Source organism: Pseudopipra pipra, chromosome 1, assembly GCF_036250125.1.
Source record: "Pseudopipra pipra isolate bDixPip1 chromosome 1, bDixPip1.hap1, whole genome shotgun sequence".
In the NCBI taxonomy this organism is placed as follows: Eukaryota; Metazoa; Chordata; class Aves; order Passeriformes; family Pipridae; genus Pseudopipra; species Pseudopipra pipra.
The window spans coordinates 119,351,156-119,377,473 of NC_087549.1; the positions used below are offsets into that span (position 1 = coordinate 119,351,156).

The 26,318-nt window shown below is 37.0% G+C and overlaps 1 protein-coding gene across 4 annotated transcripts in view; it reads left to right on the forward strand.

Annotated features, from left to right (window-relative positions):
• Positions 1-26,318, forward strand: part of TBC1D5 (TBC1 domain family member 5) — a 319,471-nt gene that overhangs the window by 264,439 nt on the left and 28,714 nt on the right. For 3 of the 4 annotated variants that reach the window (XM_064673504.1, XM_064673496.1, XM_064673515.1), the window contains 3 exons: positions 3,008-3,276; positions 8,080-8,136; positions 13,123-13,286. In XM_064673504.1, coding sequence (XP_064529574.1) covers positions 3,008-3,276; positions 8,080-8,136; positions 13,123-13,286 — 490 coding nt within the window. The remainder of the gene's footprint in view (positions 1-3,007; positions 3,277-8,079; positions 8,137-13,122; positions 13,287-26,318) is intronic. The other variant, XM_064673525.1, reaches the window with a different exon arrangement.

A 26,318-nucleotide genomic window follows, 5' to 3' on the forward strand; every position in this document is an offset into this window, starting at 1 on the left:
TTAGATTTATTGCAACTGTTCATCACTGGTTGATACCTGCTAAGCCAGAATTTGATATTTCTTTTTCCACCTTCAAAGCCTCAATAGTTTTCTTTCTGGAATAGAGAAGGCATTAAACAAAAGGCCCTGTGCTGACTCTTCTGATGCCACATATATGAGATGGAATAGAAAAAAATCCCTTTTTTTTTTTTTTAACTAAAGTATCTGAGCAACATCTTGGGGAACTGATAAATAACTGAATCTGCTGTGTAGTAGCAGAGTAAAATTTAAGAGTAACAAATATTTAACCATGCCCTCTTCTTTAAAATCATTGGCACTATTGTTATGACCCATGAAGGTGGGATAACTGAGGTTCTTGTTAATAGATGCCTTGGGGCAGATTGGAGTTGAACCACAGTGAATGGTAGATAGATACATAGATAGATAAACAGATAGATAGATAGCAAGTTTATTTTAGAACTATTTGGTTGCAAAGGAAAGGAGGTATATAGGTGTTTAGGTTATTGTCTATAGAAATGCAACAATATAAAATATAAAGATATCACTTAAGAAAATATATATAAGGAAAAGAAAGAAAGAGAAAGGATAACAGTAACTAGCAGAGAAGAAAGATATCACCACCCATGAATCCAGCAACAAGACTTGATTCATGCAATTTCAATGTCTGTTGGTTGAGATGATGGTCACAGTCTTGATCCATCGGGGCAGGGGAAGCCCACGAAACACAAAGTTCAATGGATTAATATATGTTAAGGTTCAAGTGGGAACACCCAGGTACCTCCCCTAGGGGGGGGGCAGTTTTACACTGACTGTTGCAACACTGTGGATCATGCTTAGTTGTCTGGTGGAAGGCCCCAGAAATTAGTTTGGGGGTGCTTTGGGGGTCTTTGATGGCTTTAGACACCTTCTGAGACATTACAGCTGCCTCTCACATCAGCAGAGTTGACCCAGTTATGCCCCATCAGAAGGGCTGAATACCTTCAGGCTTATGTGTGAATCACCTGGGGGCAGGGGTATTTTTATACCTGAGCCACTTGTGAAAGAGAGGAAATTAGCATGATAAAAAGCATTATCTCCACAGGATCTGCTTCTGAAAAACCAGCTTGTTGCAAAACAAAGGTTGGTTTGTTATGGTCATCCTCCAGGATGGATACTAACCCTTTCTGCACCTGCGCTGTTCTTATGCAGATCAGAGGTTTCACCACCACACTCAGACCTCTCCTCCTCCCTTTCAATTGTAGGGTGCAAACCTTGGCCTAAGCAAAGCACTTGCTGCTTTTGAATGGCTGGGTTTTTTTAAATCATTACCTTTAACATTTCAGCCTCTCACAACTCTTCAGTTTGCTTTTGAAACTGTTTGGGCATCTTTAAGAGTATTTTATAGTTCTGCGATGCTGTAACTTTGTCAGTCATTCTCAGGTGACTACAGGAAGACTTTTTGTAATACTGGCAGCAGTCAATAAAATGGGGAGATGCAGAAACATCCGGTAATTATTATTCAGCATCATTCCTTCTCAGCTTCCACAAATTGGGAAGTAACACTTGACCCCAGTCTCTGCACTGCTGGTCTTCCAAAAAAATGCCAAGTACCATCTTTCTTCATCACCAGTTTATGGCAGAAATGCCCCATACAGCTTGGAGCTGTATCTCGTGAGTGTGCAGGCTCAAATACTTCCTTCTGATATCTCTCCTATTCTGTCTATTCTGAGTATCTATTCTGAGTCTAAACAACTCAGCTGTTGTTATTTTCTGGATGTGCTTTATGTGTGTGTGTGTGTGCGCATTTGTATTGTGTATGCTAAAAAAAACATCTCTGGAGACAAATAGAGAAATTATATGAAAAGCAAAATCAAAATTACTTTTCCAGGTGCTTGTACAAGTTACAAGTCACCCATATTAATTCATTTGTAGTTTATTTTTAGTTAAACTTCCCCAAAACATTGCAAAGCAATTTTTTTCCACAGTACAGCGGTTGTATTGCTTTTAATTACATTTCTTCACATTTTTAAAAGACGGCTATTTATATCATGGAAGTACAAATCATCAAAATAAAACCTCAAGAGTGAAAAGGTCTTTGTGATTCTGATATATTTCTGTGAAGGGTATTTCAAGCATTAATTATATAAAACAGGAAATTATTGCATGAACAAATAAAAAGGGCTTTGCTGATCCGTGGGTTATCCGAACACTTCTTCTGGGAATTAGAAGGTTCTTTGCCTCTTTATTTTAGACAGATTAAATGGTTCGACAATTTCCTCATTCTTAATGTTGCATATAACTGAAGTGAATTAAATAGCCACTGTAGTTAAAAATATAACAATGATAAGGATCATAATTCAGTATATGTGTTATATCCTTAAGCAGTCCTTCAGCAAAATCACTTTAGAAATCAGGATTCTCATGAAAAAGTGCTTGGCTTGAAATGATTGGGCTGGGCAGAAAGCGAACTAAGAGCAAGGGACATCTAGCTCTGCCAACCTAAAAGTACAGTCTACTGTTGGTTTTTCTTGCTGAAAGAAGTGTTTGGGTTTGAGTAAATTTAACCATTTGAGAGAATTTAATCTAGCAGAAGTAAATATTGAAGCAGTCTTTGAGTAAGAGTACAAAAAATCAATTATAAAGTTTTCAATTTTGTAAAGCCTGGTTTGCTTTTTGTCACTCTTTCTTTTTTTTTATGTAATTTAATTTAAATTATGTAAATTATGTAAACTATGTAAATTATGTCATTTTAAAAGCAAAATTTAGAAAATTGGTGCAAACTCACTTTGTTTGGAGTTGGTCTGCATTTTTCAGGGAGAAAGGACCAGAAAAATTTGTCACTACTGGTTGTGAAAAATTCACAGTCTCTATGGTCTCTGCGTGTATTCCAGTATAACTGTAGTAAAACACCCTCTTCATAACATTAAAATCTTAAATTTTTTCCTCCCATTTTTGAAGACTGATACATGTATGGCTGTGTCTGTTTAAACCATTGGCAATGATGTGATGATTTCTCTTCTTTTCTCAGCGCCAGTGCTAAGGCTGCCCCTCTGAACATTAACAAAGTGTCCAACAGCTTACTGAATTTTGGCCGAAAGCTCATTGCTCCAGCTATGGCTTCAGGTGGGGCTGTGGGCACTCCTACAGGGGGGAGCAGCTTTCCTCCCACTTCCATGCCCATCAGGAGTACAGTGGAAGCCCCCCAGCACCATCATCACCACCAGCAGCACCAGCAGCACCAGTCGCAGCAGCAGAGGATGATGAAGTCTGAAAGCATGCCAGTTCAGCTGGGCAAAGGTAAAGGAGAAACGTGTGACAGTGCCGTGACAGAGGGAAGCTTTATCATACGTCTTAAGGCCTTAAGAAAGTATTTTTTTGATTTTTATTTCAGCGTGTACATATTTGGAGGAAACAGCAAAAAAAAAGTATTTTGTTAGGCAGGCTACCTGTGCCAAGTACAACAGTACATTTGCAGTGTCATACAGAATTAGATGCTATCTTAAGAGTGTGCAAATACTGTAAGAAGTTTTAAACCTTTAAAAAAATACTAACCAGAAGCTGCATCAGACATACCAACAAGCTACATTGTTAGTGTAAACATGAGCCAATTAATTTTTTTGGTTTTTCAAATGCAACCTATTTTTAACTGTAAGGCTAATTTCATATATGTTTTTCCAGGTTATTGGCACAAATCCCATGCATAAAAATATTAGCTAAATACAAGTGAAGGAAGTAAGGTCAATTCCATAGTAATTCTTAATAAACAGATTCTTACTCCCTTTAGAAAGTGTGGAGCTTATGTAAGAAGTTATTTGACCAATAACATGAATTTGTCTTTTAATAATTTGTGATGACCCTCTGCACTTTATTTAGTAAACACTGCTTCTTTTTCTTGAGCCTTTCTTTTTATATTTCTTGGGAGCAGCTTATTCAAACCACAAACTCAAAAGCTCAGCTTTGGTAGTTGTTTCCTATACTCTGCCATGCTCAGGGTATTTTTTACTGCTTTTCATCTTCAGCCAGCCTATGGCAGTATGTGCTTTACAAGGAGTATGTAGAGCACAACAGTATCTGCTGCTTCCAGCAACTCATCCCAAGTCATGGTTATGAGTTTGTGGGCTGGTGCTGGTTGCCCTGAACCATTACATAGGATTGCACCATTTTTTTTCAGTGGATTTAAAAGTGTAAGAGAAGGGAAATAACACTTTGTAGCTGAAGTTGGTGTTCTTTGTCTTTCCTCTGGCAACCATATGATCCAAAGTTAGTCCTTCCATGATGCATTGCATCCCCAGCAGACACTGAGGGAGCAGAAATGAAAGGTACAGCCGTTCTCTTGAAGCAACAGATATACAGGCACTTCTGTGAGGACCACTGCAGCTGCTTGGCAAAATCCAGAGATGCAGCTTCTGTCAGAATCATAGAATAATCTCAGAAATTGCTCCAGCAAGGGTTTTACAGCACAGATGTGAAACTGAAGTGCAGTGAATCTTTGATGCAAATCCTGTTCACAACAATGGAGGTAAAATTAGGCGTAGAACAAAATTATTTACACGGTTTTGGAGAGACCTTTTGTTTGCTTTTTTAAAAACATTTTCCATAATTCCCTTATCACGATATTCTTTTTTTCCCTTTTGAGTTGAAAAGTGGTCCTCAAGTGGTTATTTTCTTTCCCTGTTTAATATAATAAAAGCGTACAATTTGAAGCAACTTCTATAGGTGGAATTAATTGTAGCTTAATCGTGATCTGGCTGGTCAGGGATGACCCTTTTTATACTTGTATGTGCCAATTAATATGTTGCATCATTAGGAAATGCACCTGACACTTCCCATACAAGAATCAGAATAAAAAATTGTAGTTATATTTGGTCATTGTCATGTACAAGCCATGCACATACTTCTCTATCAACAGGAATATGATGATTTGGTAAAGTTACAAAGAACTTATGATGTAGGGCGCAAAGCATTTTCATGGTAAGAGGAAATAAAACATACTGAAACACTTCAGTACTTGCAGCTTCCTCTCACCATACTCTGTCTATCCACATTTGGTACAACCCTTGCAGAAGTAATTTAGGGGCAACAAAATGTAAATATACTTTTTCTTTAATAGGTTGAGATGACAGTGAGTTTTGTTTTACATATTTGTGCCATGCTTGTTATTCCAGACCTGTACAGTTAACTAGTATTTTGCCCATAGTTGGACAGAAATTTTAAATGATGGCTGGTAACTGTGTTTACAAGTGCCATAATTTATATTTTTAAAGAGACACACAAAATAACAAAGGAAATGTAAAGTCTTTTAGAGGCTGAATTCCCTCTGCAGTAAGTTTAAATGTAGGAATAGTTTAGCAAAAAAAAAATCCCTATTTGCAATGACACTGTGGCAGAGAAAGGCTAAAAAGCCTTTTGAAGCATGATACAGATGCCTTCGTATACAGCTCAGCACCGTATCCATCACACCTGCAAGAATAAGTCTTTGCAGTTCTGTGGAGAAGAACAGTATCACCACCTAAAGAAAGAGATGTACAGCACCTCCAGTGAATGAGGGCACTCCCCATAGCTACGAGAAGCTTCTGGTACTTCCATCCCAGGCATTAAGATTTAGAATTTAGAAGCTCTCATTCTACTTATATTTGTGCTGAACTTTTTACATGCCTTTTTAGCTTCTGCTTTTTTTCTAGCACTGGATTCTGTTGTAGCTTTTGAGTATGTAAATGCTATTTGGCATGGTTTGGAAATATAAGGTTCCCAAGTTACTAACTAGCTGTCGCTAATTGTCTTATGTTCTTGTTCTTCACTGTGTTTTCAGCTCTACTCAACCTCCCGGAGCTTGATTATTTAGCTGAGGTAGGCAGAGGCATGGATTTAGGATTTAAATTGATAGACATTTGTGCTTCTGGTTGATCTAACACAGATGCTCAGCTGGACAGTATAACAGGCTGAAGTGCTGTAAATCTAACAGGCATCAAGCCATAAGTTATCCATTTTTTCTCATATTGTATGGGTCCTTTTAGGTTTTGAATGCTCAAGTAGTGCTGATAATTTATATTAATATGTAGAGAGTTTTAAATTTGAAGAGATTAAATTAATTGCCTGATCTACTTTTTTTTTAAGTGTGAAGAAGTCCTTGGTAACAAAATATCTTGCAGGACTGGCAAAATAATCTTATCCCAGTTTTAACAGCTCTGTTTAGACAATTAACACTCACAAAGCCACAGCAGTGACAGGTATCATTTGTGCTGCTGTATTCTATATGAGGAATGGTTGGTTTACATAATCACTTGAAATTATTTCTCATTACAAATTTTTGATACTTGCTGAATTTCTGTAAGAAAAAATGGATATAATTTAGATAATGTAAATGAAAAACAGGAGACTGAGAAGAAAAAAAAAAAAACAACACATAATTGCAAGCCTGGAATTCTAGATGAGTCTTCAGCATTACAAATCACAGTTACACTAAGTATCCAGACACCTAATTGGAAATTCAGTTCCTCCTATTAATGTATTAATCCCATTCAGCCTGTCCTCAGCACAGAATAAGATCGGGTATCATTGCTGATTACTTATGCAAGGTAGCCCGCTAACAGAAAAGGAATTAAAATATTCTTTTGATCATGCACACTGAAGTAATTCATTGGCACAAAAGTTGAATTCAGATCTTGACTTCATTGGATTATCAGCTGAATTTGTTATTTTGAAAGACAAAAATATTGATAATGGAAAAATATTGGAAAAAAGAATTGTTACCCTTTGTGTTCCGCTGGATGCTTGATCATTCAGAAATTGGACACTCTTTGATTACCAAATGGCAATGTGTTGCCAGAAAAGAAAGTATTTCTCTTTCACGTCTTCCCTGATAGTGCCAGGTACAATTCTCCTTTTAGGACCTTTCATGATGAAACCCAAAAAGCTTTTGATTTGAATGCAGCTTTATCACAAGGACACATTAGATGACCAGTTTGAAGATGAAGTTCTGCCAAAACTGTGATCAGCAATTTAAAGAGTTACCAGGCTACTGTTTGTTTTTATGAGTTGATACTACCGTGGTATTTGTTGTAACACAAAGAGAACTTCCACAGTCACCAAATATGCCCTAAACAAATGATCTCCCTATTTAGAATTATTTATGAACTGCCTCTAGAAAATGATTATGCTTTTTAGAAGGATAAAGAAATTGTCCTTACTGATAGCAGAACTGAGTAAAAATTACAGGAATAAAACACAGATTGACAAATGCATTTTTTTCCATTTTAAAAAACATACAAATATACATATTCTTAGGAAATTATGAAATTTTTTCGGCAATAAGAATACAGGTTCTGAGCTCCTCAGTACAAGAGAGACATGGAGCTCATGGAGCAAGTCCAGTGGGGGGGGCTACAAAGAACATTAGGGGACTGGAGCACCTCCCTTACAAGCAAAGGCTGAGGGAGCTGAAACTGTTTAGCCTGGAGAAGATAGAGAGGGGACCTCGCCAATATATATTAAGAATCTCAAGGGGGAGTGTCAAGTGGACAGAGAGGCTCTGCTCCGTGGTGCCAAGCAATAGGACACAAGGCAATGGGCAGAAACTGATGCACAGGAAGTTCCACCTGAACACAAGGAAGAACTTTACTGTGAGGGTGACAAACACTGGAACAGATTGCTCAGAGAGGTTGTGTAGTCTCCCTCACTGGAGATACTCAAAAGCCATCTGGACATAATCCTGAGTAGTGTGCTCTAGAGGACCCTGCTTGAGCAGGGGGCTTGGATCAGGTGACTTGTAGTGGTCCCTTCCAACCTCAGGCATTCTCTGATGCTCCGAAATAGCAAAATTACACTGTCAGTGTTCAAGTACCAGCAACAAAATGGTTTTGATTGTTTGTTAAAGTTTAGATTTTGATTTAAATCAGTCTCTTAAAAGCACTGAGGGGTTGCAGCCTATGGCGCACTGGTTATCAAACCTTCCCGTCTCCTTTTGCCTGCCCCCACACCGCTCTGTCACAATGTCCTTTCTGTTCAAAGCAGGGTCCTTCGGCTGAACCCCCCAAAGCTGCGGCTCTTCCCTAGTGGAGCTGCGGCGGCGGGGCCCCGCTAACGCTGTTGTTTGTTTGCCAGGCGAGGCGGGCGAGGCGGCGCCGGGGCCGGCGCAGCAGCTCCCCCCGGCCCTCACAGGTAGGCCCCGGGGCGCCGCGGTGCCCCCGCCCGCCGCGGCGGCTGCGATCACTGCCATTGTCCATCCACCGAGCGGCACTGTTGTGTAGGGAGAGAGCGGCAGCTCCGCTTCATCCCTCCCCGGTCCCCCTGCGTGTGTGTGTGAGTGCGTGTATGTGTGCGTATGTGTGTGCGTGTGTGTGTGTGTGTCCCTTCACTTGCATCCGCTGTGCGCCAGCATCCGTCTGCATTAAAAATCTGTGTGTGCTTTGTAGCCCATTTCACACTCTGGCACGGAGGAGCGATTCCACCACCAGCGTCTCTTTCAGCTGCATTACATCCCTCTTGTTATATTTGAGGCGGGTATTTTGAGCCGGACATCTACTTTAATGCACTTGTCTGACAAGGAACTTACCTACCTTGGTTGAAATAAAAAGCATATGGATTTGCGTGATGACATGGTTTGAATGAATTTCAAAAGTGCTGGAAGCCCTCGTTCCAATTTCACTGTAGGAGGAAAAGGGAAACCAATTTATCTGAAAAGTTTTATAAAACTCATCTCATTCTTTTTGCAAATTTTAATACCCTACATTCTGACTGTGGCAAATAGATGAGCAGATCTGAATGGTTTTGAATTATATATAGTGCCGCACTTCAGTTCTTCTTGGTATCTTTGTCCTTGCTCTCCTTATAACTATGAAAGCTATTCTTTTCCTCTGGAGGGACCAAATAGAACGAGTCATCAGTTTCTTATATGTCTTTTGTACATCTTTCTTTGATTTTTTCATATAGTTTACTAGGGATCTCCAAGGTTCATGGTTATCTCCCCCATAACTTACTCAAACTTAGTAAGACCCGAAGCTCACTTTCCTTTCATTGTAAGTCTTCTCCACACCTCTCATCACCTTTAACTGTATTATAAGATCTTATTATTGATCACATTACATTTAAATTTTCCTTCCTCTATTCAAGATATTACATATCTCCACCCTCTACCCTTCAATACCAACAGGTCTGTTCCTTTTGCCACTACCACTCTGTAGTTTTCCAAATGGTTTTGAGGCAGAGCGTTTGTAACTCTGGGGTCATCCCCAGGATCATTAGCAACTGGCAAGTACTGAGCCACTTAGAAGCCAGCACATGGAGGTAAAGTTGCTCCTTTTTGCCTCAGAAATTGATGTATTTTTAGGGTATGAAATCCTATGCATCGTTACTGTGAACTATTTATGCATTTTAGCAGGCACGTATATATTTTTGAGACATCCTACACAGTAATGTGTTCTAACTACTGCGTATGTCAGGGATCCTTAGGTATTTGTTCTGTGTGTTTCATAAAGCATGTATTTGATTTCCATGCTTATGGGGTTTCTTCAGCCTGTTTTATATAGACATTAGGACCTTCTGGTATATGCTCAGAGGTATTCAGGTGTTAGATTTCTCTAATCTTCTTTTAAGAAGCTGTAATGTATTTATCTGAGATTGACACAATGAGCAGATTTTTTTTCTTTTGAGGAATAATCCTAAATTAAGAAGTCTATCAAATTACCTTCTTGTGAAACTGTTGACTGAGAAGAATGTACCATGCTGCTTATTAAGAAAGATTTAGAATCAGTAAGACCCACAATACAGAAGGTACAAATGACATTTGTGTCATACTCTGAAGATCCTGAAATCTCTGCGTTGGTGCTACAGTGTTATTTCCGAAGTTATGTGAGGACTGTTAATGCCTCAGAAATCGGTGCACACATAATACATCTGAAGGACTTCAGAAGCAACATGTTGACTCAGTTAAATGTTCTTACAGCAGCTTCACTTACGAGTTGGATTCAGTGATCCTTGTGGATCCCTTCCAACTCAGAATATTCTGTGGTTCATTAAACTTCTGTGTTGGGAAAATCATAGATATCTTTGGGGTTTTGGTTGTTCTTTTTTTTTGATTAAGGAAAACAGCTTTCTTATTTACAGTTGTAAAAATGTTGACTCCTCTAGAAATTAGAGAAGCCTATTACAATCCAAGAATTCTGCTTTATGACTTGCAACACACTAATTATTCATAACTGCTGTTCTTGCTTAATTCTTAATCACATCCTCCAATAATCCGTGTCGCAGCACTGTTCATGGGATTGAATTCAGAATAAAAAATTAGTGTTTCTTAATGATAATTTCCCCATATTTTCTTATTCATGCAGAAGAATCAGGTGCATCCTAACCTTTCTTCTTACTTGGGTATAAAACATACAGGTATAGTATTTTTATCACCTCTGGTTCTATATCTTGTACTGCTCTTATTTTTCATATTCATTATATATATTTTTAGACCATAAAGCCAGATCATTCAAAGTTCTTGGTGTTATTTGAGCAAATTCCCTTTTAGGACAGTTGTATTGTTCCATCCACAAAATCTTTTTTGGTTATGCAAGTAGTTGGATATTTTGTTCCTCTAAACTGTGACCCATCTTTTGAAGTGTAGCTGTTTGCAGTGGCCATGAGGACAGTTTTCTGTGTTTTCAATTTCCTATTATATTTTGGACATCTTTTTCGTTAGAGCTGAAAGACAGAATGTAGAAAAAAAATCTTTACAGATAATTTTGTCCATTGTTTTATCAAGGTGCATTGTTTCATGTTCCTGGATTCCTCAAATATGCTTAAAGTATCCTTCTCTCAATATTATCTGTGAGCTTTTATCACATAATCTGCTTATTTGCAAGTTGAAGTGCGTTAAGTGCAGGCCATGCAGTGAAGAGTCTGTGAAAAATACACATTGCTCATTTTTTAATTGTTTTTTGGGTTTTCTAATCTTGATCCTATGTGGAAGATATCTTCTTCTTACTAGGTTGGGAAAGAGAGGCTGTTTAGTCTGATTTATACATAATAAATATTTTTTCATTGAACTTTGCTCTGTCCACTGAAGAGATTTTTTTGTGTGTGTTTAGCATTTTTATTGGCTGCTCTGACTTAGCTGTATGAATTGCTTTTATAAATACTTTATTTGCTAAAATACGTGATTCCATCTGTTCCAAGACTATTTTTAGTTTACCTACTGCAGAACCACACTTCCGTTATAAATTGCCGCTATGAAATGCATAAAAAGTCTCCTTCTGACATAAAGGCAACTGTAAGGATAATGGTGTTGCCAAGTGACATGATTTTATCCTAAAATTAGAAATCTTCTAAAAACTTCCTTGTGACTGGATTATTTCTGCTGTTTGTAATGCAGTGTTTTCTCCTTTTCCATCTGTAGAATTAATTGCAAAATACCTGATTATTGCGTATCCCATTTCTTTATAAAATGTGAAGGCAAAAGTTAAGTGAGATCTATAACAGCCTCCATCTCCTGGACTTTTAAGGAAGCTGTTCAGACTAAGGGGTAGATAGTAAGTGACTGGAGGAGGGCTGGGAAGAAACAGAAAAATGCAGTTAATGAAGTTGGTGGGAAGGAAAGAATATATGAAGAAAAAAGAATAAGGAAGTTGCAGAAGAAGAGGCAACATGGCGGGATCTGAAGAAGAGGAGGAGGCAGACAGGAAGGCCCACAGAAGCATGAGAAGCAGGAAAAAAAATAGGAGCATCATGGGAGAGGTGATCAGAATAAGGCAACAAAGAATGAAGGAGAAGATGGGAAGCAGTTTATATGACAATTTTCTTCTAGAAAATGTTGAGAATATTAAACCCAGATCCTTTCTTTGGTTTTGTCCTTTTTAGTCTGTTTGTGTTAAACATGTGATGTTTTATTCTTTGCTAGTTCAATCTCTTTGCACTTAACAATCTTTTTCAAAGAGGATATTTCAAATAAATTTGTATTATTCCCTTGGGAAAATGTGAATGATTTAGTTGCAGAGGATCATGCTTGATGCTTTAGATGGTAGCATGAAAGCACACCAAAAACAAAGGAAAGGAAAAAGGGAGAACATAAGCAGATTCACCAGAATAGCTGTCAAACAAGAGACAGGAATTCTTGAGCATTAGTTTTATGGGGTTTTTAACTTTTTTCCAGAATGGAAAACTCTAGAGTTTCACTGAGTCACTCTAGCTTGACTTCATGATACACATGATAGAAAGATTTTTTAGAACTAGCATCTGTCCTAAAGCAAAATTTTCTTAATGAAAGTCAATGAAAACTGACATACTGGTTTGGGTTTTTTTCTTCTAATGGAAAAAAAAATTTAATTTGAATATTTAAAAATACTTTGTGGGCCTCAACTAGAAGAAATGGTCCTTCTCAAAGACTGCCTGACTGCATACGTTGTCATGGTGAACCACCCCAAGGCTTCTACTCAGATGTCTTTGCTATGTCAGCGAACAATGCTAGATTCTTTTTAAAAGCTCCATGAAATGACAATAAGTAACTATTGAGTAAACTTCATCAAAATGTCTTCTAGGTGGAGATGGCCTTAAAATTTGATGCATGAGAGCTTACATTCTTTCCCAAACATGACTTACTTTTTCCTGCTGTAATTCTAAATATTGTCATCTAGATCTTCAGTGTCCCACCATTACTGGAATATGAAGGTCTTGTTCTTAGCCTTTTTTGCAAAGTTCCACAGTTTATTTGTTGAGAAAAAAAAACTCTTTCCATTGTAGTGTTGATGAGATCAGATTGTTTTTTTTACTCTGAGATGGTACTTTGCTCATGCCGCGTGAACGTCTTCAGTCTGTGGATATAATAGGGAAATATGCTGAGATGGTATTTATATATATATAGTGTTGTGCATATATACATATATATATGCATATATATATATACACACATATATATATACTAGATAGTGTGTGGTTGTGTATATATCTATATATACACTGAGATTTTGCATTCTTCTCTCATACAAAAATTAAAGTTCCATATGAGAACAATCCTTCAGTCTCTCAGTGCATGCTGACACACTTCAACATTTCATTCTGTGTTATCTCTGAATCTTGGTGAATGTCAGTTAAGACAAGGAGGTATTTACAGGGAAAAGAAACTGCCCACTGATTAACTCTTTTTATTATTTTATACTTACTTTACAGGCCAAAGTTCAAAAAACATCAGTTCATCTCCAAGCATAGAGAGCTTGTCTGGAGGACGTGAATTTACAGGATCTCCACCTTTGTCTGCATCAAAAAAGGATTCCTTTTTCAGCACCATCTCCCGCTCTCGTTCCCAAAGCAAAACTATGAGCAGAAAAGAGTCGGTGGGTTCTTTTAACTTTTTTAAGCTATTTTAATGCCACACTTCATCACTTGTTAGAGACACACATTTCTCACATGCATTGAGCACTTGGAAGTGTTTCCCTAAACACACATTAATGACCAAAGCAGAAATAAGCTATTTCAACCATTTCTGTTGAGTGACATCTCCATTATGGCTTCCATCCCATAATCCTACCTGAAATGAAACTGCGAAAGCACCCGTTGCCTCTGAAAAAGAGGAGAAAAGTCCTGTAAGTTTGTTTGCTTTGTTAGACTTTTACTGTAGTCCTGAAGTTAATAAACAGTTCAGTGGGAAGCTTGAATGCTCAGCAGATCCAAACATGTCCATCTGTTGTCCCTGAAATTCCTTAATACATCAGAGGATTCCCAGTGTCTGTAGCATCTGTAGTCTGCAGTCACAGTTCTATTTCTTACACAGCTCTGACCTTTCATTTGGTCACAAGAAGCTAATATTTAAACAGGTTGTTCTCATCCAAGAAAATCAGCTCTTATCATGGGCATGTTCCAAAGAAATTCTCATCCCAGCAAAGATATTTTAGGAGCGCTACTTTGATAAACATCGTATGCCATGGAACACAAGGGTTCCTGTTTATTCTATATACACATTTCCCATTGTCTCTATGCTGATCAGAAAACTGTTACATTGTAGATGTAACAAGTTGTGTTTTTTGTAAGGTGAAGGCACAGTGGTTTTCTCCATTCTTTTTTCATAGATGTATGCTCATGTAACTTCCTGTTGATTTCAATAAATAGGAATTGTAATATCCAGATTTCTATGTTGCAGCATTCTTCAGGTGTTCAGAGCTAAATATTGCACAGAAATTTAATCTGAACATCTAAGCATTTTTTTATTTTAAACAGCAGAATCTTTATTAATAGCCACATCATGCTTTCAATTTGATATTCAAAATGTTCTAATGAAATGCACAACTATATGCAACTTTGTTCAGTTTTTGTTCATGAATGAGAGTGTTTAATTCTTTTTCCAGATGTTTTAATGTTGTCTAAAGACAAGTTGTGTTTTGTGGTTAGTCAGCACGAAGCTATAATTTTGGTTTGTGACCATTTAAAACATGTTGGATTTAATTTAAAGCTAAAGCAACAACTTAATGTCTCTCTGCTTGTCCTCATGAGTTGAAGAAAAACAAATATACCAGTATTGAACTTTTCTTTTTATGTGGTTAATGAGATTTATATCCAGCTTTCGTTTGCAGTTTTTATCCAGGCCAGAACTTGGGGTTCTCCTTAGTTCTCCGATAGGAGACAGGAGAATTTTCCATTATAATATTCATACTCAATTAAAATCCATTAATGATTAATGTGATTTGCAGGTAAATAATTTCCCAAAATCAGAATATTAATGTTTTCATCAAGAATTTTGGACAAAAATATACTCATTGTAACAGATTTGTTGTCCTTATGATAATTTTCAGTGGATTAGTAAATATGATAAACAAAGTAGGGTGTAAATTTTCAAAAGAATTCTTTGAACTGTAATATGTAGCATTTTATGATTAAACAGCTAGAAAAAGGTTTAGGCTACCAAAATCTATTTTCTTGAGTTCAGTTTTTGACTGACCTTTAATATAGGAAGATTGAATTTGTAGTAGATCTGAGAGGAAAAGGTTTGTTTAAGTCTGTTCTCTGTTGCTCAAGACAATGTTTGGTTTTTGTTTTCCTGTAAATTTCATGATACCTTGTTTTCCGTGTAGAGTAGAAAACCCCAGAGTTCTTCCTGAAATCCCAGTAGTTGCATCAGAATTCTCCAGTCTTACAGTTGCTTCATTTGCAGCTGTTTTTTGGAGGCAGAATGCTTGAAAACATAATATTTCACATCTTTGTTTTATTTAGCAGACTGAACTGGTTTACATTTTTAATCTAATAATTATACAGATTATGTTGTTAAGCATTGGGGAAATTGCCTTTGTTGGAATATTGCCATGCATCAATCTCTTTATAAAAAGGTGGTTTTAAATCAATTACTGTTGGTGCAACAGGTGAAATTAATGCCCTTCCCAAGCAAAGTGAAAATGCCATACATACATAAAAACACATTCTTCAACATAGAATTCAAAAAAGTGATTTTCACAGACCAGAGGGCATTACTGTAACAGTGTCACGGGATGAACAGGAATGTCATTGTCACGGATCACACCTGAAGTATCGTGTCCAGTGCTGGGCTCCCCATTACTAGGGAGACATGGACGTGCTGGAAAAAGTCCAGCAAAGGACTATAAAGTTGATGAAGGGACTGGAGCATCTCTCCTACGAGGAAAGGCTGAGAGAGCTGGGAATATTCAGCCTAGAAAAGAGAAGGCTCAGAGGGGATCTCATAAATGCCTGTTGAAGGGAGGACAGAGCCAGGCTCTCAGTGGTGCCCAGTGACAAGGCCAGAGGCAGTGGGTACAAACTGAAACACAGGAGGCTCTGTATGAGCATCAGGAAACATTTTTTTGTTCCGTGACTGAGCAATGTCACAGGTTGCCCAAGCAGGTTGTGGATTCTCCATGCTTGGAGATATTCAGAAGCCATCTGGACATAATCCTGAGCAGCCACCCATGTTAGGTGGCCCTTCTTGAGAGGGGAGTTGGGCAAGATGAACTTCTGTGGTCCCTTCCTACCTCAGCCATTCTGGGATTCTGTGAGAGAGTAAGCTGGAATGTGACATGTCTAAATTCTTTTTTTCCTAAAGCCAGTACAACAAGTTGGACTTTCTCTGTGAGAGTTGTGATCAAAACTGATATTTAACTTGATTCATTGCCTCCAGGAATGTGTCCGTTTCTCATACTAACAACTTCTTAAGGTAGTAACATTTGGGTTACATTTATTCTTCTACATATTTTTCCCCCTCAAATGCAAAGATCAATGGAGTGACTTTTTTACTTCTGTTGTCAAAAACAGATGTCCCCTCTTATTTAGTTAAGGAAATGAGTCTACAGCCTAAGGGCTGAATGCACAATATCAGATCATGTTTTGGCAGCCCATGGCATCCTGGTGTTTTATCACATTACTGTTGAGTGACACTCAGCTCTATGTTAACATGAGGTCCACCAAATGTGTTTAAAAGTATTTTGTGCTCAGCACTGAGATGGTTCCCTACCCCTTTGTATCCCTTATGGCTTTCTGACAGGAATAACTGAAGTTGCAGTTTCTGGAGCTGTCTTGCCATAAACAAATACAGGAATTTTGAATCTGTAATGCACTCTAGTGTCTGCTTTCTTCTGGCTGGGTCAGTCTTGCTGGAATAAAGTCCTTGAAAATTTCCTTTCGTAGCCTGCCTGCTGCCCTCTCCTCTTCCACAGAATTGAGAAATAGGGTGCATTTGTGGTCCATTTATTTCTCATTATGTTTTGTTTACATCTCCATCAACCATTTAAGTCTACCCCTCTTTTTAACAAAGAGCAAAGTTGCTTAGAGGTTGATTCTGGCAAATATGGTTGGCTGGTCCCAGTTTCTGGCTGAATATTCTGTAAATAGCTTTCAGGCGTAGAGGTGTGCCAGAGAGGAAACTTTTGAGCCAAACAATATAAACATTTTTAAAACTTTCACTAAAAAAACCCCACAGGAAAAGACGGTTTTGACTGAAAAGAAAGGTTTGATTTGGAGAAACTGTATTTTTATAAGTAAATTTCTACATAAAAGGTTTCAAGTTAAGAAAAATCAAGTTATCCATTTGGAAAATATGCTGGTTAAAAATTTTCCAAGAAGGAAACATTTCTAAGGAAAATCTGAAGCAGTTTATTTTCTTTACTAAAATAATTTACAAACATGGCCAATCAGAATCCTCATTTCTTAGCAAAAATATCCTGAACAAAAGTGTCATGCATCATGCTGGTTTTGATTGCACAGACTTTTTAATTGAATCAAATTTGACAACATATGCTATTGTCCCCACAAGCATGTATAAACAACTGTTACTGTCTGTGATTTACATAGCTAGTCTGACTGATTTGGAGTTAGTTATAAGTACCCCTACAGGTTAGAAAATTAATGTATGCCATTATTTTCAATTAAATAGGCAGGCATCTGCTCTACTGATTTAGGAACCTGATTTTAAGCATTAAACTTGACAGTTCTGCTCAAGGAGAAGTGGTATACAAAACCCAAAGAGCTAATAAATACTCGACAACCATGCCAAAAAAATTATGCATGCAAAAATTCCTTTGAAAAAGAGCGTGTATTTTGTACATGGTACACATCTTGGAGTTGGTTTTTATTCCCATTTATGTTTTCCCTGACTGTTATTATTAAAATCTCTTTAAAATGTTTTAAGCAAAATACTTGTCAGCTCATACTTACCAATGCCAAACATTTATTTGGAAATACAAATGCAATGATGAAATGTCCTCTTTTAGTTAGACATCATAAAATGTGCCCAGAATAAGTTAGTGTCTGTGTACAGCAGCCAAGTTTTTGATCAGTGTGTTGGATTTTTTAGGCCTAAAGTTAAAGACCTTAATTATTCTTACTTCCATTAAGTTTAACAAACTTTAGTGCCTTAATGTTTAACTGCAGTTAATACTGGAGGACATGTCTTCCTTATTCTGATGTGATAGGACAATTCAGATACCTGAAAAATGCAATTTATTTAATACTTCAGTGCTCTAATTTTAGGGTTAGATGAATAGAGTATTAAATTTCGGATGATGACAGGTCACATGAAAAGAGTTCATAGAAAAACCTCAGATATTTTGGAAGTGTGATTCTTTTCTTGGTTGCCTTCCTCAGGCTCACATAACATCCTGTAACTCAAATGAAAGAGCTGAAAACAGTACAAGAAAAAATAAGTTGCCTTTTATAGTGTTTATTAGAAATACTTGCAAGTTTCTTAGAATTTTGTAAAATGACAGCTGTATGCATGAGTGGCAGCTTTGAATCCTAAAGCTCCTTATCTTTTTTGGAGTGATTCATTTCAGGGAAAATGAACTGTACTGTGATAAAAACAGGAAGTTAATTGCTTAGAAAAAGAAGATGAATAAAAACCCAAGTGGCTCTGCAGTGCTTTTTCTGTCATATTATGAGCAATAAACATGTATACAGAACAGATCTGTGGGGCCATTTGGAAGATTTTAAAAATGTCAGTGCAAACTGTTATCTTTCTCTGGTACCAAAGATTCAGATACGTGCAGCTGAATAATACTTGCCAGTAACTTCTGCACAGAAGCAAATTAGAATGATACCACTTGAAAGAAGGCAGTAAGAACTTTAAACATTATTGGGCAGCCCTATAAAAATGTCAGGAAGAATTTAAAAATTACCAAAATCATGAATGAAGGAGACCATCAACAATGTTTACAGAAGGATCAAAGGGACTTAAAAGACAAGAAGTGTGATGCTTCACTTCACAACAATAGTGTTACCAGCAGCAGCTACAGGACTTAACTCTATCCTCTTTCCAAACAGTAATCATGAAGTTAGCGTTTCAGCATCCCAGTGGCAAAGAAAAACATATCTGAGGATCTGTGTTGATAGTTTGAGCTGACCCTTTTTCCTTTTAACTAGAAATCTCATCTCTTCATCCTGCTCTTTTAAGATAACACCACAGAATTAGTGTCCATTTTTGTGCAGAACTAAGAGACCTGCACTGAACTCTCAACAAAAAAATGGATGTGGATGAGAAACACCTCTCTAAATCAGGCCATTGTTTTAGTTGGGAATTTTTTGAGCAGAAAAGGTTTCTGTGTTCGGAAGATATTTTTCCTACTGAAATAGATTGTGGAATATGTTTAATAGCTTGATTCTTATTTTTGTCTGTGTCTTATTAAATCAAACAATTACCAATAAAAACATCAAAACTTGTACTTCTATTATTTTAAGAATGTAGTATAAATGGTGTGTGTTTACAGTCCCTTCATAATCATTATACTTAAGTTTTACCCTCCTTAAGCTCTGAACAATGTAATCAAAAATTCTAAAACCACTAAATAAATGATCCTGCTCTGGTCTACATCCTCAGTCATGTTAGAAATCATAGAAAAGGTCAAATACATCCAGCCTGACCAGAGGAAAATTTAGCGAAACTATTTTGCAACTGATGCTTAAAAATATTTTAAATGAGTATGAGTTTAACAAAGGATGTACTTTGAGAGTCCTTCATAAAGGACCGTGTGTATGTCAAACTGTGTACATTAGAAAGCTTATTCAGGCAGCAAAATGAAGAAGCATAATTACATAAGTACCTCACACCTAATCAACTGTTCCAATAAGATTCAACCAAATACTTAAGTAATATAATATTAAAGCATGGAGCATGAACTTTATTCATTGCGGAATATCTGTGTATTAATCATTCCATACCCATATCCATATCCATACCCAATCTGTATGCATTCAACAGTACTTACCACGTTGTTTCAGAGAGCTCGAAAATCACGAAATGGTGAGGTTATTTCCCCTGCTCACATTTCTATTACATTTGCCACAGTGGGCTTATGCAGTCCTAAAGGCTGGCAGTGTGTGTACCAGATGGGCAGAAAGCCTGTCAGAAGTGATAATGAAAGTAATGGAGAAAATGGGATTCTTGTTCACCTGTGTGTTTATTTATAACTATTTCCAAAATACTTGCAGTCATACCATCTAAATTAATATATCAGTTTTATTATTTATGAAGAAATATTCCAGTTTTCTTCAGTCAGCAATCTCAACAGCAGCACTGGGAGAAACCTTTTATCAGAATTTCTGTTCAAAGGGATAATTTCTAGTACCCTACAGCTCTTTCTGTTCTGGTCTATTCACTTACAAAGTGAATTACTACCTATTTTCTCAATTGTTCACTGCCTACCCATCCACAGTCATTTATGCATAGCCTTTTGCATTCCATGGATTTTGCAGATTTTTATGGTTTTTACTGTGGCAGTCCCACAGTGTAGTGCCAGCAGTGGATTGTGCAGCCAGCAGGTAGGTAAGTCTCCCAGATCATGTGTCTGCTTGCGGAAGAGGTTTCTTTCCATCCCTCCTTTCTTTGTCTCCAGACAGGAGCTTTCTCCATTAGTCATATTTATCCTTCTCCATCTTCCTGGTAAGGAAAAATTGTGTGGGCATAGAAGTGGAGTATTTTTAAGAGAAAAATGCACCCAGATCACATGAAAACAAGTCCTGCTCCTGCTCCATTAGTACAGTTGCTGGTTTCTAGCTCTGCAACAGTGAGGCTGGTGCACCTGGAAGCTGTTCCAATAATAGGTTTGACAGCGGGAGCTGCTTTGGAAAACTTCCAAGCCCATGGTCCTTTGCCACTAATATCTCCAGGCAAGGTGGAATGTGGCAAACTAAGCTGATTCCAACAGCGTGACACTGGCAAATTGACTTTGAACTGTTTAAGATGGAAATTCAACAGCAGGACCTGGTGTTTAGAAGCTGTTAGCCAGAGCTTCAGCTATTTTCAGGATTTTAATTGAAATGAAATGTATCTGTCATGGGGTAAGATCTTCTGAGGCACCATCTTTCATTTTCTTCCAAATTTCTATATATTTTTAGCTTTGTTTTTAGAGTCAATAAATCAAATAAATGGATAATCATACATCAATACAATAAAAGAGATATTTTGCCTCAAATTCACTAATCTTAGTAGAGTTTATAAATAAATATGGATTATAAATAAATATTGCTTATTTATAAATAATAAATAAACATATAAACTCTTAAAACTAGGGGGCAAGAAAGAGAAACAGAGTTATTCTAGTTTGGAAGAAGAGGATAAATAGTTGATTACAAATTCCTGTTTCTTACATTTCAGAAAAGCTGCAGATACATAATGCTATCAAATACACATGTATATGTATTTCATCCATTTTCAAATCTAAAGAGTATGAAAACCATAATTTTTCTTGCATTTAGAAAGTGTGGGTCTCCTCAACAAATGCTAACTCTAGAATGGTAGAAATTTGGATGTTGGAAGAAAGTTCCTAGGTCATTGGTTATTCTGAATCTGAGTTGCAACCCTTTTCAGTTTTGTTGAGGCTTGTTTTCTGTCTTGAGCAGGATGTTAAGTACAGAAAGGCTGACATTCTTATTCATTTAATCCTTTACTAATAATCTGTTGGTTCTGTTTATATGTGCATAGCTTGGACAAGCATTGTAAGATGCCATTCCTCACTGTGTTGTTACTGAAAGCACACAGAGGAAGTAAGGATTCTACTAATGCCCAAAAATATGTGCCTTTGCAGGTGAATGCCTTCTAGCATTTTAATTTATTGCCAAATTTGTCTTGGTCTCATCCTAGCTGAACATTTTTATCTGTATTATAAAATTCCTTTCTTGTCTTTGATACTTTTTTTCAATCACAGCCCTCTGAACCAAATACTTTTTTTTTTGTGCTGTTGATACATAACCTGATTTAGTTTGGCTCCTAGGAGTCACAGTGGATATTTTGTTGACCTTTCTTTCACTTTTAATTTTTTCTTATTTTTTTCTCAGTCCCATTTCCCCCACCACTTTCAGGGGGCTGTCACAGACGTACATTCACTAATGATTCTTCAGTGGCAGTTCTGTTTCAGGTTTTAAAACAGGTAATTATTCTTCTGAATTTACCTCTTTGAGCAGAAGAGGATGCATCGTACCTGAAATGTTTTAACTTTGATGGCACTACATTTGGAATGTAGACTTCTGTGATTACTCTTTGCATAATTCATTTGTGCCTACCCTGATGTCCTCTGATGTAATTTGAGGTATACAGTACTACCAGAGAGCAAAATTGGAAGGCAAGAGGTCAAAGTAATGATACAACAGAGGAGAAAAGAGATTTAAAACCAAAAAGTATGCTTCTGTAGGTTTTGTACTCCCCTTATCCTTCTTTAAGGTGGGTAACTACATCACAATTTACTGTTAATGTGACAGAGAATCTGTTTATGCTTTAAGGGTTCTAATCTAGAAAAGTACTGAAATAATTATGTAACTATCAGTGAGTATGAGATCTGAGCAACTATACCTACTAGCACTACACAGTGAAATTAAGAGAAATTTTAAAGAATAGAAAAGAAAAAAGGGAGGAAAAACGTTCCTACTTAAGCTACCTCCTACCATCATGGTAAAGTAGTCTGAGTTAAAATGGTGGAGAAAAAACAATGAACAGGAGTTAAAATGGTATAAAATAAAAACATGGCTCACGTTTACCTGTGTATGCAGTCTAAAGGAACAAAATATATGTTTTTATAGGATTTATCTGAAAGTACTGCGCTTAAAATGTTTAAAGTTTATGAGAGAATATTCAAAATAATAAAAAACAGGCAGTTGTAAAGATGTGAAGAACACAAAACATGAGTAAAGTATACCTGGAAATATATTAAGCATGGGGATACTTCAGTTAGCACAGGGACATAGAAATATTGGCAGGTAATAGTTCAGCACAGGAAATCAATACATAACCTCTTCTTCTGGAGGAATTAGTATCTGAAGGCAGTATCTGAACTTCTTTATGTCCTCCCTGAGTAGTACATTAATATTTGAAATAATTCCATTTTGTGCAAAAATTTTACAAGTACCAAAATTCTCAGTGGAAAAATGACAATATACATTCCACCCCTGACAGTGATGTGATTAATGAACTTTCGTCTAATCGTTTTGTAGCCCCTTCCACATAGAAGAAACTTTCTCTAAACATCTGCAAAGCAAATGCCTTATGAAAACTCTCTTAAAAATTCCATCTTTTCATCGACAACAGTTTGGCTTCATGCTGAAGCCATGTCTAGAAGACTGACTAATATAGCCATATTGTTTCCATGTCCTCCCCATATGTGTGTCTCCAGCCATCTGTTGTCTCTTGGCTTACACTGTGAAGTCCTTTAGAGAAGCAGGATTTTTCTTTTTGTTTGTACAGCGCTCAGCAGAGCAAGTCCTTGATCCTGATGAGGATCATGAGTGATACAGTTAAATAATAGATAAATTAGTAAATAAAATAAATTAAAATTTTGGGTTAAGTTCCGCTGTATATAATTCATTGCTGAGAAACAGTGGTTTCTGGTTTAAATGTCAGCATATGCTGAAGATTATTCTGTGGCTGTCATAGAACATAAAAAAATTATGGGGGTGTCAACCAACATTCAGCTGTCAGAGATTTAAGATTATAAGGTTAAATCTTATATTCAATTCTTAGAGTAGAAAATTAAATAAATTCTCACAAAGTGGAAACAGTAACCACTGTTTTTTTATCAAGGGAAATTTGCATAAAATTTTGCATTAAAATTGCATAAAAAAGGCAGTTTATGCCATGCATCTGAATCTTCTTTGACATGTAAAATGCTACCAACATCCGAAAGTGGTTTCTTCTAAAACTATATTTCTTCAGATCTTCACTTGTGTAGGTTGCCAAGTTCAAGTGCCCTTACCCATATCCACAAACCTTATTGCAGCTTGTAAAGCAATGAGCTGTAAAAGGATAGAATTACAATGTCAAAAGTATAAAACTTTCTGTAATCTGTTCTTGAATGTGCTGACCACTTTCAGTTATTCGCAGCTGTTTTTCTGAAACAGTAGAATTTGATGAAAAACAGGGCATGGTAGAGGCATTGCTGATCTCATTATGAGCTCAGGAGAGAAGGAAGGATATAAAAAATTTATTTCCATAGCTGTCTTTGTAAAGGTGAGAAGATAGATGAAAGGAGAGGTAATAAAAAGGGAAGAACAGGCTTTGGACAAATGAAGAGTACAGAACCATATAGACTAGGGAGAAGAAATAGCAAAGAAATGGCAAATAATTAATCATGAAGGAATTAGTTTTCATGGCAAAAGAAAAAAGGAAATATAACATTGTAAGCAAAGTTCTGAATGGGGATAAGAAAAAAGACAAATATGAGAAACATAAATGTAAGTCAAGTTTTTTACATATTCAGTCTTGCGAAAACCAGGAAAATAGTTGGGAGATATGTATACGGAGGCACTCAGAGTCTTGCTTTGACTGAAGACATCAATTCTAGTCTGCTTTATGTTTTTTGTGAAATGTAAATCAGTGTGGCATCAAAAATAAACTGCTTCCTTTTCATTCTCATGTTCAATTCAAAATGTTATTGGTTATCAGTAAGGTTATCTACATCATCTGCAAGGTTGAAGGTGTGGAAAAGTATTTTGAAAACCCTGGGACTGAATTTTCAGAAAATATTGGTTTTCTGTGAGATTGTATATGTCAGTTTGCACATCTTGGTCTCCCATGTGCGATGCAGTAATTTGTTTGATTTGCTGCTTGATTTGTTTTTCTTCTTCATAATGCAACTCCAAATATTAGAAAATATTGCGCTTATATGCTTCATAGAATATGTTGTTCAGTAAGCTGACATTGATTTTTTATTTTGGTTAGTTAGTGTATTTTGTGGTCAGCTGGTTAATTTCTGAGAGCTGTGCCTGAATGAGTTGGAATCATAGTTTGCATGTTTCTGGTGCTGTTTGTGTCAGATCAGCTGAAAGGTCGGTTTCTCAACAGAACATAGACCGTGCTGGTTTTCTCTTGACTTATGTTTGGGCTGTTTGATGAATTTTTAGATGTCTGCTCATGCATGAGAGAGATCAAATCACCACTGCTATTTGTACACAAAATAAAAGTGATATCCAGACTACTCATTGTCTTAGCAGAGTGAAACACAGAAGTTTGCACTTAGAGGAGAGTACAATATATATTATCTAGACAAGGATTGAGATTGTCTGCACAGTGACGGCTCTAAATGAGTTTTTTCATCTAATGCTGCTAAGAATTTGACTTTAGAATACTGAAAAAAGTCCTTCTTTCTGAGGGCCTTTCTGATTTTGCTGCTTACCTTTACAGAACTATTTTAGAAAAGTACTATGAAAAGACTAGTCTTAGAAATGTTGATTAGAAGAGTCTTCTGCTCAAGCTGCTACTTGGAGCAGGACAATCACTAGCATCAGAACAGTTCAGTGACTTTAAATAGAAACTACCACTTCTATAAAAAACCTCTTCCAGTGCTACACTGCTCTTCTAATGAAGAAAATTTTCCTAGTGACCAATTTGAACCTTCCAAGGGGCAGTTTTGGGCCACAGTTCCTTCTGTATCATCTGGGAAGAGCTTGATTACCTCATCTTTGTCACTCCATGTAGTTACAGGCTCTCAGGAGATCCTCTTTGGGCTCTTTTTCACCAAAATAAAAAAGCCCAGCACCCTCAGCTTGTCCTCTATACCTGTAGCCTTCATAGTAGCCCTCCACTGAAACCTCTTCTGTTTCTCAGTGTGCTTCTTGAACTGCAGGCCAAAAGCAGTATTAAAGGCGAGGGCTCAAGAGCATGAAGCAGAGGGGTGTAATGACTTTCCTGGATCTGCTGACCACATTCCTTGTAATGTAGCTGGGTGCAACTGTTTACATTATTCATGATAAGAGAACTTTATTAGTTTGTAAACAGCTCAACAGCCACTGTAGCCTCCATATCCTTTTCAGCAGAACTGAGAGATAGTAAGTTCCTTCCCCGTCTGCACTGGTGTGTTGGGTTTTTTTTCTCCTCAGGTGCAGAATTTTGCACTTACTGAAATTTCTGAAACGGGAACCTCAAAAAGGTTTCTCTTGCCTAGGCTTCAAGCATCTCCTGGTGTTTGTGAATTGAGGTTCTACCAGTCAGCACAGCAACCAAACCTCCCAATTTTGCATCATCTGAAAATCTACTGAGTGTACATTCTGTCTCCTTATATGGGCTGTTGGTGAAGAGCAGTCCACTGTTACTCTGCTCATTTCCAAACACCAACTGGACATCAAGATATTGACTCTGTTCTTTAAGCTTGGGGTTCTGAACAATTTTCAGCCCATATACAATCCTTTCATTCAGCCCATACTTCATCATATTATAAACGATGATGCTTTTGGAAACAAGTGTCAGAAGCCTAACTAAAGTAAAAATACATGGCATTCACTTCTCTCCCTTCACCTGCATGCCCAGTCATTTCATCATAGCACGCAACCAGATTGGTCAAGCATGATTTGCTCTTGGTAAATCCTTGCTGACTTTTGTTGATTATTGTCTTGTCCTTTACATTTTGAAAATTGGTTCCAAGAGGACATGCTCCACGATTTTTCCGAGGACT